General features: G+C 36.7%; 1 protein-coding gene across 1 annotated transcript in view; it reads left to right on the forward strand.

Moving 5' to 3' along the window:
- Positions 1-13,835, forward strand: part of lamc3 (laminin, gamma 3) — a 193,949-nt gene that overhangs the window by 58,525 nt on the left and 121,589 nt on the right. The window contains 2 exon segments of the mRNA XM_036579937.1: positions 7,045-7,175; positions 10,439-10,605. Coding sequence (XP_036435830.1) covers positions 7,045-7,175; positions 10,439-10,605 — 298 coding nt within the window.

Below are 13,835 nucleotides of genomic sequence, written 5' to 3' on the forward strand. Positions count from 1 at the left end.
GATAATGAAAGCATTCTTTGATTCTTGTGTTGAAAGTACAAGTCTGCTAACGTCTGTTAAACTGGCTGGCCAGAAAAAAATCCCACTTCCTATAGGGCATCATAGCTGGAAAGAAGCAAATGAGGCTCCATTAGCTTTATGCATTCTGCATGATAGAAAAACAAGTGAGTAAGAAATAATATGCACAAGAGCTTTTATATAAGCTTTCTATATTCTATAAACTATGAATGAAATGCAATATATCCAGACATCATTCACCTTCCTCTTATAGCTGTGTAGTCAAGTGGCATAAATGGGCTTTGGGGTTTATCAACAGTTGAGCTCAAATAAGGACAAACCTCAAGAGACTTACTCAGGTTGAATTAAAGTAATAATGACAGTGTCTTTAATAATGATGGCATAATAATGATGTTGTCATGGTTAATCATGTCAAAAACAACCCTCACTTTCCCAGCATACTAAGAGATGTATAGTCTTACTCATGGCCCTGCAAAAGAGTCTCATGGTACATGTTCAAATGGCTGGGAAAAGGGCTTAAAATCTTAGAAAGTGTGACAAACGGCAGTCACCCCTTCAATGATTATGGTTATTTTGCTATACTGTTCAAATGTATGTAATTCTACAAATATATCATGTATGCATTTCTACTCTGCTAGATCTGCCCTAGTCAACTGTAAGTGTTATTAGTGTGAAATAAAAATGACTAGGAGCCACAGCTGCTGACCAGTCAAATTCAGAGTGAGGCGAGTGCTGAAGCATGGAGCACAAAAATCACCTATCCTCTGTTGCATCACTAACTACAGAGTTCCAAACTGCCTCTGGAAGCAACATCAACACAATAACTGCATCAGCAGCTTCATGAAATGGGTTTCCATGGCTGAGCAGCTGCACACAAGCCTAAGATCACTATGCAAACGGTGTTCTCTGGAGCGATCGAGCTCTGTGGGATGAGATGGAGTGGTAGAACTAATCACCCAACATCAGTACCTGACCTCACTTATGCTCTTATGGCTGAGCGCAATCAAATCCTCACAGCAATGTTCCAACATCTAGTGTAAAGCCTTCTCAAAAGTATTGAGGCTGTTGCTGCAAAAAATGGGGTAGAACTTCCAATTAATACCCTTGATTCTAGAAACACTTGAAAAGCAGGTGTCTAACTTCAGATATATAGTGTAATTGTACATGAGCTTAATACATTATCTGAAGTGAGATTTCATGTGAATTAACAATTCATATATGCTTTTATACAACCGACTCCTTTAGGAATGGAGAAGTGATGTTACAAGAGCCCCAACCAGCCCCAACATGGGGGTGTTGAACATATGCTGTGGGGATGGTTGACACGCTATAGTTTCAAAGAAGGAAGCAGCAAATAGAAATAATCAGACCTTTTAATTTAAATCAAACCACAAATATAAATATTCAGTGATAACCAAAACAATTTTTGAACCAATTAAATGTTAGGATTTTTTTTTTACTTTTCATTTATTTACTTTCTTTTATCACTGGCTTTATTGAAGAACAATAAGAAGAAAAATAAAATGAATTATTTTTTTTCATTAGCCTTTATTTTTATCACATTATAAACAATAATTACTTATTTGAGGACTAAACATCATCTTGTTAAAAAATGACTAATGATTAGTGATCAGAGTTTTGTTTTTTTCATCTTGAGACAGATGCACTTATTATCAAGCTTAGAGGCAAGAACAGCCTGCTACAAATTTCATGTAAATGTAAATTTAAAATAGGCAGTGACATACTGCAGCACTGCGTTCTTGTTTATTTATTTAGTATGCTGTTTACTAATATATAATATGGTATTTGTGTGTGACAATAGCCCTACATATATGCAAGCTGGCACATGTGCCAACCAACTCCAAAATGAATGTGGCAACACACCCCATAGGACATAACTCTGTTTTATTCATGTTAGTTAGCTAGCATTACTTCTCATTCACTTTTAAATCATGCCATTTCTTTTTGACTGTAGGCCAAGAGGGCATTTTTTGTTCCCCCTACTGCCTCAGCAATTGTGCCAAGAAACCCCTGTGCTAACCAATGCAATGTCCCCTATTTATTAACAAACAAGATTGGCCCCAGAATGCCACCTTGGGGAACTCCTGCTGTAACCGCATCTTAAAACATGCAAAACACCACAAATGAGCCAAAGCAAACCAAGATGTTCAAACACTTCCAAAGGTGAAAAACAACTAAAGACAGCAAACAAATTGAGGCAAATGTATCACATATCCACTACCATAATCCAGAACAAGAAGTAATTGCATCTAAATGAAGCTATGAAAGGAGGAAATAAATGACTGATCATGTCCCTAAATAATGGTGCTACAGTTACCTACACTGTTTAGATGATCCATGTTATGCAGGTCTATATGTAGGAATAGCCAACTATCATCAGTTTTGGTCAAACTTTGCAACTATGAAGCTACACTGCAAAGTCAGCATCACTGCACAGTCTCTCTCTCTCTCTCTTTCTCTCTCACCCTGCTGTTCTGTGGTTGTTTGTCTTTATGATTCATGGCATACCGTCATCCAGGAGTTTCCGCCAAGCCTTAACTAGCCAAGAAAGCAAAACTTTCTAGGGAAAAAGTTTTTACCTGATGCACAGTCGAGCACTCAAAGGGAGAGAGGAGGGAAGGTGAACAATAGAGTAAAAAAAAGTGGTGGGAGAGTGCAACTGGACATTCAAAGAGAGCAAGAGAGAGAGAGAGAGAGAGAAAGAAAGAAGAGCTATAGGGATTGGTACTGAAAGATAGAAAAGAGAGAGTGAGAGAGGGGAAGAGAGCTCTGTGGAGATTAAAGGATTGATGCAGAGAAAGAGGAGGATGTCTATACAGAGAGAGCAAGCATTACTGAAAGGAGGAGAGAGAGAGAGAAAGAGAGTTCAGAGGGATATTTCTGTTCCCTCTACTTGTTTACACATTGCTCTGAATAGAAATAAGTTTTCATCCCTCAGAGAAAAAGTTTGGACACATTTCCAGGGTGCTAGCAAAGCTCTTTTTTTTCTTTCTCATCCTTGTTCTCCAGTCTACAATGTAAGTGTATATACACCTCAGTGTTTCTGGCAGCGTAGCTGAGTGTAAACTCCATTAATGAGAACAATACAGTGGCCAAAAGGCTATGAATGCGCCAGGTGCATTCCGTCAACAAGTGGTCACAGGGTGCTGCGTTCATTGGGCTACATATTGCTTTAAGATGTGGTCATTCAACAGTGGACATGCTAGAAGAGATTACCCAGGAGTGAAAAGGCTGGATGAAAGTATGAAAATAAAACAGTTGGCATTCTGGTCCTCTGGCTAAGCATCTTGCCTGTGGGATTCATGATACTTGACTCTAGTCCAGTGGATTAAAGACATCCTTAGTCAGTGTATTAGGCAAGCAAATAGGAGGTAGTTACTGCGGAGTGCCCCAGGGACTCGTTGTAGGACCAATCCAGTTTCTTAATGGAATACTTCAGTGTTTTTCAACCTAATCTTTGGTTGCACATCGGTTTGCACAGACAGTAATTCCATCACATTTACCTGTACTGCAAACTTGTTGACTTAGAATAGAAGCCATGGAACAGCTGCTGAAGTTGAAAATACAGTTGTTACTCTCTAACAATATAAGTCTTAGTAAGAGACAGACATAAGAGAATATCTAACTAAAGGTGTTCGTATGAAGTTGTTTTTTTTGTTTGTTTTGTTTTGTTTTGTTTTTTTTGTTTGTTTTTTTGCCAACTTTAGGACATTAGAACAGCAATAAAGAACTAGTTAAGGCTAATTTTCCCTAAATATTTCCTTAAGGCTTACTGGTATCCATTAGCCTACATCACTGCTTCTGGAAAACTGCATGCATCATTTGAAAGAACAAATTATATGTTTAGATATGTAGCTTAATTTGAAAATATCTTTGACTGAAGAATACATAAAATTTTCTACAAAAACACAGATATTTAGCATAAATGCTTATTAATAGAATTCAGCAACTGTCCAGTTGTCTAATAAGTGAGTGTTGAGCCTGTTTTCTGTTGTTTTCTAAATTAAGAGTAATGTGTTGAAATTATTGTCCGTGGCCATTGCTGTGCTATCCCAGGTGGTTGCTAAGGTGTTGCTAGGCTGTTGCTATGCTATCCCATTTGGTTGCTAAGATGTTGAAGGCCATTGTTATGCTATCACACCTGGTTGCTAAGGTGTTGCTAGGCTGTTGTTATGGTATCCCCGATGCTTGCTAAGTGCTGCTAGGCCATTTTTATGGTTTCCACAGTGGTTGCCATGGTGTTACTAGGCCATTGCTATAGTAACCCTGGTGGTAGTGAAAGTGTTGCTAGTCCATTGCTATGATATTCCAGGCAGTTGCTAAGGTGTTGTTAAGCAGTTGCTATGGTATACACAGTGGTTGCTAAGGTGTTGCTAGGCCATTGCTATAATATCCCAGGTGGTCATTAATGTGTTGTTAAACCTTTGCTGTTGTTTCTCAGGTGATTGCTAAGTTTTTGCAGGGCAATTGCTATGGTTTCCCAGGTGGTTGCTAAGGTGTTGTAGGTGTAGCTATTATAAAGTTTATGTACATTGTCATGTAGATGTTGTTCGAAAACTGCAACATGTGAAAATGGTATTTAAGCCATAGAATAATAAGAATGAGAGGATAACAAAGAACATTAAGTTGACTTTGGTAAACCAACTTAACAATAATTCTTTTAATCTTAATGTCAGGGTTGACTTGCAAAGTGCACATGTTGCATCTAAAACAATGCCAATTAAACTGCTGTTAATTAGCTGCAACCAGGAAAATCCAAATGGGCCCCAAGATGTTGGGGGAAAAAAGTTATCTCCTTACTGTCTCTTTGTCTCAGATAAAGTCACAATGTTCATGTTCTACCAATCTGAAACATGTGTTCTGTCTAACCTTTCACCTTAACTTTCTGACCTTGTGAAATGATCCTCATCCAGGATAAAGTCACAATGTTTATGTTCTACCAATTTGAGACATATGTTCTCACTCTTATCCTTAGTCTAGCCTTTCACATTTCACCTCAACTTTCTGGCCTTGTGAAATGATCCTCATTCAGGAGTGAACATTCCAACACACACGCACACATTCTCTTCTTTCTTTCTATCCTGTCTTTCTTTTTTCCCTCTCTGCTGTTAGTCCATCTGCCTGTCCAGATTAATCTCCTTGACACCGCCTTAATAGAGTCCCTGAGAAACTCAATGTGTTCTTTGTCAGAAGCCATAAATGAGCTTAAACAGTTCCACCGAGCTTTCTCCTTAATTCCAAAAAAGTCTATTAAATGAATACTCTTTTGTATCTTCCTCTAAGTTTCTTCATAGTTTCATATTTAAACTATTTCCTGCCCACACACCAATTTCACTGCACACAATTTAAACACAGGCTTTCATATTTGTTAAAAACCAGGTTTCTCTCAGGTTAATTTTCTAATAGAAATCCTCTCATGCTTGACATGCCTTCATATGAAAGCACTGATTAACCTCATTTTACCTTTTGATGTCGTAGTTATCGCTAGTGATAAAAAATGGTGTGATTTGATATGAACTGTGTCTTCTAGAAAGTGATTTACATTTTGTGTTTTTGTCATTATTTGACATTGAAAGTCAGATGTGCCGACTTGAACCCACAGAATGTAAATTGAAATTGCTATGTGATAGTTATTTACTAATGTACTTGTTTATATCACTGTTGGCACAAAGTTTGTGTCTCCAAAATAGCTGAGAATGCTTTACAGGAGAAGAAAAAAATATTCTTAACTTTGAATTGAGGTTAATGGAAAAGGTTTATTTTTCTGAATAATATTAGTCTATTTCTATAGGTAAAGTTATTGTGACATTTGAACATATTTTAAAGGGCAATTTTTAAATGATAAAAATAGAGATGCAAGGTTTTGTCATGAAAGACGTCTATTCAGTGAATTTTGAGCCTGTTTTCTGTTGTTTTATGTTCAGAGTCATGTATTGAAATTATTGTCCATGGTAATTGATTGAACATTACATACATAACAGAGATTAGACTGTGTTCATTTAACCCCTTAAAACCCTAGTCTTATTACCTACTAAGGCTTATTACTCAGTAACTACAGGGACCTCAATGAAATCTGGCTGAGCTATTCTTAGGTTATAGAAGTGTGTAATAATACTTTGGGTCATGTAATAATACTGTGGGCCCTGGCCAAGTAAGGGAAACATTTGAGAATAAATTTTTAGTTGGCTTGACATAGCTGTTGCTATGCTGTCCCAGGTGGTTGCTAAGGTGTTGCTAAGCCATGCTGTGCAATCCCAGGTGGTTGCTAAGTGTTTCTAAGCCATTGCTATTGTATCAACAGTTGTAGCTAAGGTGTTGCTAGGCCATTGCTATAATATCCAAGGTGGTTGCTAATGTGTTGCTAAGCAGTTGCTGTGGTATCCACAGTGGTTGCTAAAGTTATGCCATTGATATGGTTCTTTACTTTGAATTGAAGTTAATGGAACAAGATTTCTTTCATGAAGAATAGACAAATACAAGTGCTTCACAATCACTTACAGTAAATGTCTTTACATTAACTTACATTAAATGTTTATTTATTTTTTATTATTTAAAATTTGTCAGCAACATAATAGCACATACGCTATTATATATATTGCATATACTCTTGATTAGATAAGGTAAATTGGATGTATAGCAAAACTACAATAGTAAACCTAGGGATAAAACTAAAATTATGTATTTGATTGTAATTGTGTATGTAATTGATATGTAAGTACAAAATTACTTTTAAGCAGCATGGCAAAGTAGTAATGACTTAATAAATTATAAATAAATGATTCATAAATTAATTATCTCTAATAAAGTAATTAATTCTAATAAATTCTTAAAAGTCTAAAATAGTGTTTTATTAGAAAATAATACACAATTGTATCTACATCCTATGAAACAGACTGATCTAAAAAGAGCTAAAATGGGAATATGTTATACAATCCATTTGTAAAGTCATTCTTCACATATTCATTCTCTCTCTCTCTCTTTCTCTCTCTCTCTTTCTCTCTGCAGGAGTGGGTGACAGCCACTGATCTTCTGATCTCTTTGAACAGGCTCAACACATTTGGAGACGAGTTTTTTAAGGATGCCAAAGTGCTGCGCTCCTACTTTTATGCCATCTCTGACTTCTCAGTGGGGGGCAGGTGAAACATGCTCACACACACCTATACACACACACACACACACACACACACTTGTTTCTGTACAGTGTCAGAATGTGAGATCATATACACAATACTGTGCAGAAGTCTGATGCCACCCTTTATTAATTAAATTTTTGGTCAAATTGATCAATTGTAATTAAGAAATCAACAGGTACAAAAGGCTATATTATGTTCAGTTAACTGCTAGATTACCTTCCCCTTAAAGTATGTTTTTTCAGTAATCAGTGAAATCTAAGAAGTAAGAGAGAAAAAGAGCCAAGCAGAGAGAAAGGTAAATGAAAAACAATCAATATAAAACTATCAACTACCCTTCTTCTGTAGAGTAATTTGTTTGGAGGTGTTGTTCTGACGGCAACAATAGACAGATCTCAACATGTATTCACATCTGAAAATAAATATGTCAATAAATAATTGTATAATTAACTAAATAAAATGCAGGGTACCTAGAGTTAACCCCTTAAATGGCAATAAGCCTGGGATTTTAAGGGGTTAAAGCAGTTTATTGAAGAATGGAGGGATTGGAAATGAACAAACGGAAATAAACAGGTTCATAACAATTATGGATGTGTAAAAGGAACACTACAAAAAATGAAAAAAAAGACTAAATGAGACAGTGCCAGTTGCTGTAATACACATTCAGCCATTAGTGTGATGTAGATCACTTTTCTACAAAATCAACCTCACTAAAGTTTTGATCCTAGTTACAGCGCTGGTTCAGATATTACATCTAACACTTATTTCAAAAATCAAGGAAATCTTGGTTTTCGATGATATGGGCCAAAAATGATTTACAAAGTCAGGAGCATTTTGATATTGTTGCTCAGCCATTGTATCTTTTTTTTTCAGACAATCTTATTCTGAAAAAAATATACAGATACATAAGAAGGCAAGCATGACACGTTGATGCATTAACCTACAGTGCTGAACTGTTGGACTGAAAATGTCAGTCTGTGCCAAGCAGCCGAATGCATATGCACACTAAACACAGATACTGACTTCTGGCAAAAACCTACAATCTGTTCTGCAGGAAGTGCAAAACTTCTTTGAGTTAATGTGTTTGCAATGTAAACAGGATTTGGTGGTGAGAGAATGCTGTGTGTGTGGTGGGAGTGGTGAGACAGAGGGATTGCTCTGTGTGTGTGTGTGTGGTGGGAAACAGGGAGTGGGGGCATAGGATGGTGGACATGTGTGTGTAATTAAGTTGAATTATTTGGTGTTGGTGAATTGGCTTTGGTGTGCTGCTATCAAAGATTACACAACACATGCTAACACCACTGAAATCCAAACATCTCTTCTCCAATGGCATTTAGCTTACTATAAAGTTCAAGGAATCTGCATCTGTAGCTTATGATCAATGAACTCCTTAAATGGCTGGGGCCCACCAGCAGGCCCAAAGTTTTATTACACACTTCTGTAACCTAAGAACAGCTCAACTAGTTTGTATCGAAGTCCTTGTAGTTAGTGAATAATAAGCCTTAGTATGTAACAAGACTGGGATTTTATGGTGTTAATATGAAGCATCATTTGGATGTATTTTCTTATACTTACAGTTTGACCTCTATTAAGTTGAAAACACTACAAAAACACAATATTTGATGTTTCACATTATATATATGCTCATTCCAAATCTGATGCCTGCATTAAGTTAGGGCAGGAGCATGTTTATGTGTTAACACATTTCCTTTTGACAACACCTAATAATTGTTTTGGCGACTACGATGCCAATTGATCTAGTTTTAAAAGAGGTGTTTTGAAGAGATTTTTTTGCCATTCTTCCTTTAAACAAGTTTTCAGCTGTGCAACTGAACAGAGCCTTTGTTGTCATATTTTGCACTTCATATTGCACCACACGTCTTCAATAGGAAACAGGTCTGGACAGCAGGCACTCTTTGATTACACAGCCATGCTGTTGTAACATGAAGAATATAGCTTTCTGCTGTCATGTTGAAATAAGCATAGATGTCTCTGAAAAATACATCATCTGAACGGCAGCATATGTTGCTCCGAAGTGTGTATGTAGACTCCCCAAGGACTTTATTAGGAAAATCTCCTTGTTTCTACACTCATTGTCCATTTTATCAGCTCCACTTACTATATAGGTGCACTTTGTAGCTCTGCAATTACAGACTGTAGTCCATCTGTTTCTCTGCATACTTTGTTAGCCCCATTTTATTCTGTTCTTTAATGGTCAGGAGCCCCACAGGACGCCACAGATCAGGTATTATTTGGGTGGTGGATCATTCTCAGCACTGCAGTGACACTGACGTGGTGGTGTGTTAATATGTGTTGCGCTGGTACGAGTGGATCAGACACAGCAGTGCTGCTGGAGTTAGAAACTGGAGTTTTTAAACACTGTGTCCACTCACTGTCCACTCTATTAGACACACCTACCTTGTTGGTCCACCTTGTAGATATAAAGTCAGAGACTTATCGCATATAATAGCTTATCTGTTGCTGCACAGTTTGTGTTGGTCATCTTGTAGTCCTTCATCAGTGGTCACAAGACGCTGCCTACAGGTTGCTATTGCTTAGATATTATTGGTAAGTGGACTATTCTCCGCCCAGCAGTGACACTGAGGTGTTTAAAACTCCAGAAGCACTGCTGTGTCTGATTCATTCATACCAGAGTTAAAGGAGGTTAATAAGGTATGCAGAGAAACGGATGGACTACAGTATACAAAGTGCTTCTATATGGTAAGTGGAGCTGATAAAATGGACAATGAGTGTAGAGACAAGGACCTATCTTTGCTCATAAAGGACTAGGTCATTCCGGGATGCTCCTTTTGTACCCAAGCATCACCTGGCAAAGGTGCTTTTTAAACATCTCACAATGTTAAATTGCCTGTCTTAACTTTTCTGGAACATTTTGTGGGCATCAATTTCAGAAAGAGCGTAAAGTGTCAACAAACAATGAAGCTAATACAAATCACTGCTTTCTGATGTTTGTAGAAAAGTATAGAAAGAAATATTGAAATGAAAAAAGAATAGCAATATTGCCTCAAGACACACTTATAATAGAAGTCAATGGGTAGCTGGCTTGAGCTTGAGTTTTTCTTTAACAAGTGCCAACACACTTTCAAACACTTCTGCTGTTCCTTAATTATCTCTAACACAAAAGTCTCAACTGTCTTACAGCTTTAATTACCTCTAACTGTCTCCGGGGTTGAGTGTCATTTTCTATCCAAAACAACAGCAATGTTTTTGACACTGTCCTCAGATCATTATCTCTCCTCAAAACACAGATGCAAGTGTAACGGGCATGCCAGCGAGTGTGTGCCAAACGAGAATGGACGGTTGGTGTGTGCATGTGAGCATCACACTGCTGGGACGGACTGCCAGCACTGTGCCCCATTCTACCAGGACCGCCCCTGGGCTCGCGCCACTGCAGATTCTGCCAACCAGTGTGTGAGTGAGTACTGAAGCCAATTATATACTACAGCAGGTTTATCAACAGTCAGTATTGCTGTAAGTGCAACGTTATCATTTCTGCTTAATTTGCCATGACTGAAAAGTTGCGGAAAAGGGTTTTTGCTATAATGCCATAGAAGAACAATCGTTGGATCCCTAATCAACTATTCAAATGAAATCTGCAAGTGTAGGCTTAAAAGACATCCACACAATCCTGTGCCAATAAAAGAACTATATGTCCAAGCCAAGAACCTCTTAGATATCATCATTTTTTAGAGTATATATGGGCCTACATTTCAGTTCCAATCAACACCATAGCAAAACCAAACATCAAAAAAGCAGAGAGGTTCTAATAGACATTTTGTTCAAACCTGAGTTACTAATGCTACTTTTAATCTTCTGTGTCAAGCAAGCTTTTATGTATCTAACATCTACTTTTAACTTCATAGACTAGGCAAAACCATACGTTCCTTTAACTGTTACACAGCATTCTTGAGAAATCCTTTGAATGAATCAAAATAAACATTTACAGTTAATTATATCCCTCTGGAAATGTATTCAATTAATTAGAGTTTGATTTACATTGCCCTACAGTTGAGTAAGTTCTGAAAAAGTACTGTCAACCATGCTTTAACCTCTTATTCTCCAGGTTATATCTTGGTTTGTCCATCTGAATTTACATGACCAAATCGTAAGGTAAATTATTCAGTAACTGCATGAAATAAATGTAGATTTTTATTGTATTTATTTATTTTTTGTAAAAGCTCCCCTCAAATTAATAGATCATGTGTTTTATGATCATACACATATTGCTATATGCTTACAATTTACTGCTAAAAGCCAAAAATCTTAGAAGCTCTTTGTATTATTTTATAAAAAGTCTATATAAAAGAGTATATCACTGAAGAGACACCATCTGTTTATAGTTTATAGACTAGATTTGTGGAAAAATGGGTCAACTTTCAGCAGATGTTCAGCTTTTTCTATTATAAGGGTTTAAAATTACATTACCCATTTATTTGACTGGAAAGAAGACAGTTACAGCTCTCATATGACACCCACCTTTTGAATGTAGCTTATGAAATATGAAAGTTATGAAGAATATGACCAAGTGCATTTTGGAACCACCAGTGGAGTTGAAGAGGTTAAAATGTGCCAAGGGTCAGTTCTAGACATTCATGCCAGATATATTTTGCAGAGCTGTATAGAAATGAACTATTCCATACAATTTAATTTTAGGGGAGGACTATTTTCAGGTTCATGGGAACCAGGTAACATGCGTAAGACCAAGGATATCGCTACAGAGAGGATGACAACTACCAACTAGCCTACAATGTTTAAAAAAACCGTTGAAGTACTGTAAATTAAATGCTCAGTTTTATGTGGGGTGCATACTTTTCCCCAGGTCCCCCCTAGCCTGTTGGGTTTCCAGAATAGACCCTGTCATGCTTGAGAAGCCTTAAAAATAAAGCATTGGTTAACCATATTTTCACTGTCCAAAAAAATAAGTATCTCCATTTTTTCCCCATTTTTTCTACATCATTTAAGCACACCTAATGCTCTTTACATTGTGGGAAAATTTCATGATGAATGAACCAACAGAGATGCTCCAAAATTGCTTGGAATAAAATCTCTTTACATTAACTTATGTTAAAAGAAAAGAACGGTAAAAGTTGCCATTTTAGAGATTTTAGAGTTAACTATTCTTTTTACAACAGTGCTTTCATACCATATGGCCTATTCACACCTATTGTTCAACTAATATACTCTAAAACACTGAACTTCTGCTTAAATGGGACTAAGCCTTACAACCCATCTGTTAAGTGACTTGTAGAATCCATCTGTTAAATTATGTAGTTATTACTTGCAAATCTATGGACAAACTAAAGCTCTAATTGATATTACTGTTACTGGTACTATGGATAACTACCTTTTGTGTATTCTTATTTTGACTCTTTAGGCCAGTAACATATGGTTTTCTTTCATTATTCTACACATTTTTTGAGAAATCAAGTTAGGCCCCCTGTTATCCTAAAATTTACTAACATATTTTATTCTTGAGATCAATTTGACCCCAGGAAATACAAAAATTCTGGTTGAAATTATCCACCCCCCCATGTGCTGTGGACTATTGGTGGTTCTCGCACTACTACAGGGATGGCTGTATCAGGTTAGGGCCCTAAAGCAGAGGAAGTTTTTGAAGATTATAAAATTGCATGTTATAAGGACCTCAGTATCATCCAAAACAACCAAAACAAACGTGTGAAAAATATTGACATTTCTTATATTTTATACAGCTAAAACAGCCTGGGGTCAAACTGACCCCAAAGAATACCAATGTGTACGAAATGTGTTTTAGACATTGAAAACATATCGTCATCATGTTATGTTTACCCAGTTGTCCCCATTAAATTAGGGAAAGTCATTAAATATGAAGCAAAAACATTATGTCCGTAATTTATTTAGCGTTGTTAAAATTTGAATGGGGTCAAATTGACCCCAAAGATAATAGGAGGGTTAAATAATCAGTACAGTCATTTACTGCTAATAACGTTGCTGTTACCAGACAATTTAGTTACCATGTTACGTTTTACATTAACTCATATGATTTAATATATTTTTGTTGGTTTTTTGGAGCTAGGCCAAACATGTGAACCTGAAACTTTGTGATTATTGTGTTCATGTGCCTAATACACCGTAAAAAGGGAAAAAAAGAGTGCAATGTTTGTGGGAGTTGGTGTCTAAAATCACTGAAATCCTATTCTTAGAACAAATTAGCCAGCCAAAGATAAAAAAAAAAATAAATAAATAAAAGTTGGCCTTTTTCTGCTAGCAGGTAAAATTAGATCATTAAAGAAAGTGATGCAATTCCCCAGACAGTATGTATGCTTTTGCAACCCATATTGTCCCAAAGTAAGGTCAGTCTAAGTTTGGAACATCCTGTGGCAAACTGGACATTGTGGGTGTGTGTCTGGGGACTTTTAAGCTAACTCATTTACTGTGCAGATCCCAACAGAACTGATGTGACAGCAGGGTAAACTTCTGTCCTGCAGTGCTAAAGTCATTAACTGCACCGCACAATGTGCAATATATAAATTGCTGCTGTCGAAACAAAACCTTGTATCTCCATTCTTGTCGTTTTTCTGGGTTTTTTTTACATAATGTGAAAGTACTCATTGTCCTTTACGTAGTGTGTAAATTTCATGATGAATGGACCAAAGGAAATGATCC

Source organism: Colossoma macropomum, unplaced genomic scaffold, assembly GCF_904425465.1.
Source record: "Colossoma macropomum unplaced genomic scaffold, Colossoma_macropomum, whole genome shotgun sequence".
Classification (NCBI taxonomy): Eukaryota; Metazoa; Chordata; class Actinopteri; order Characiformes; family Serrasalmidae; genus Colossoma; species Colossoma macropomum.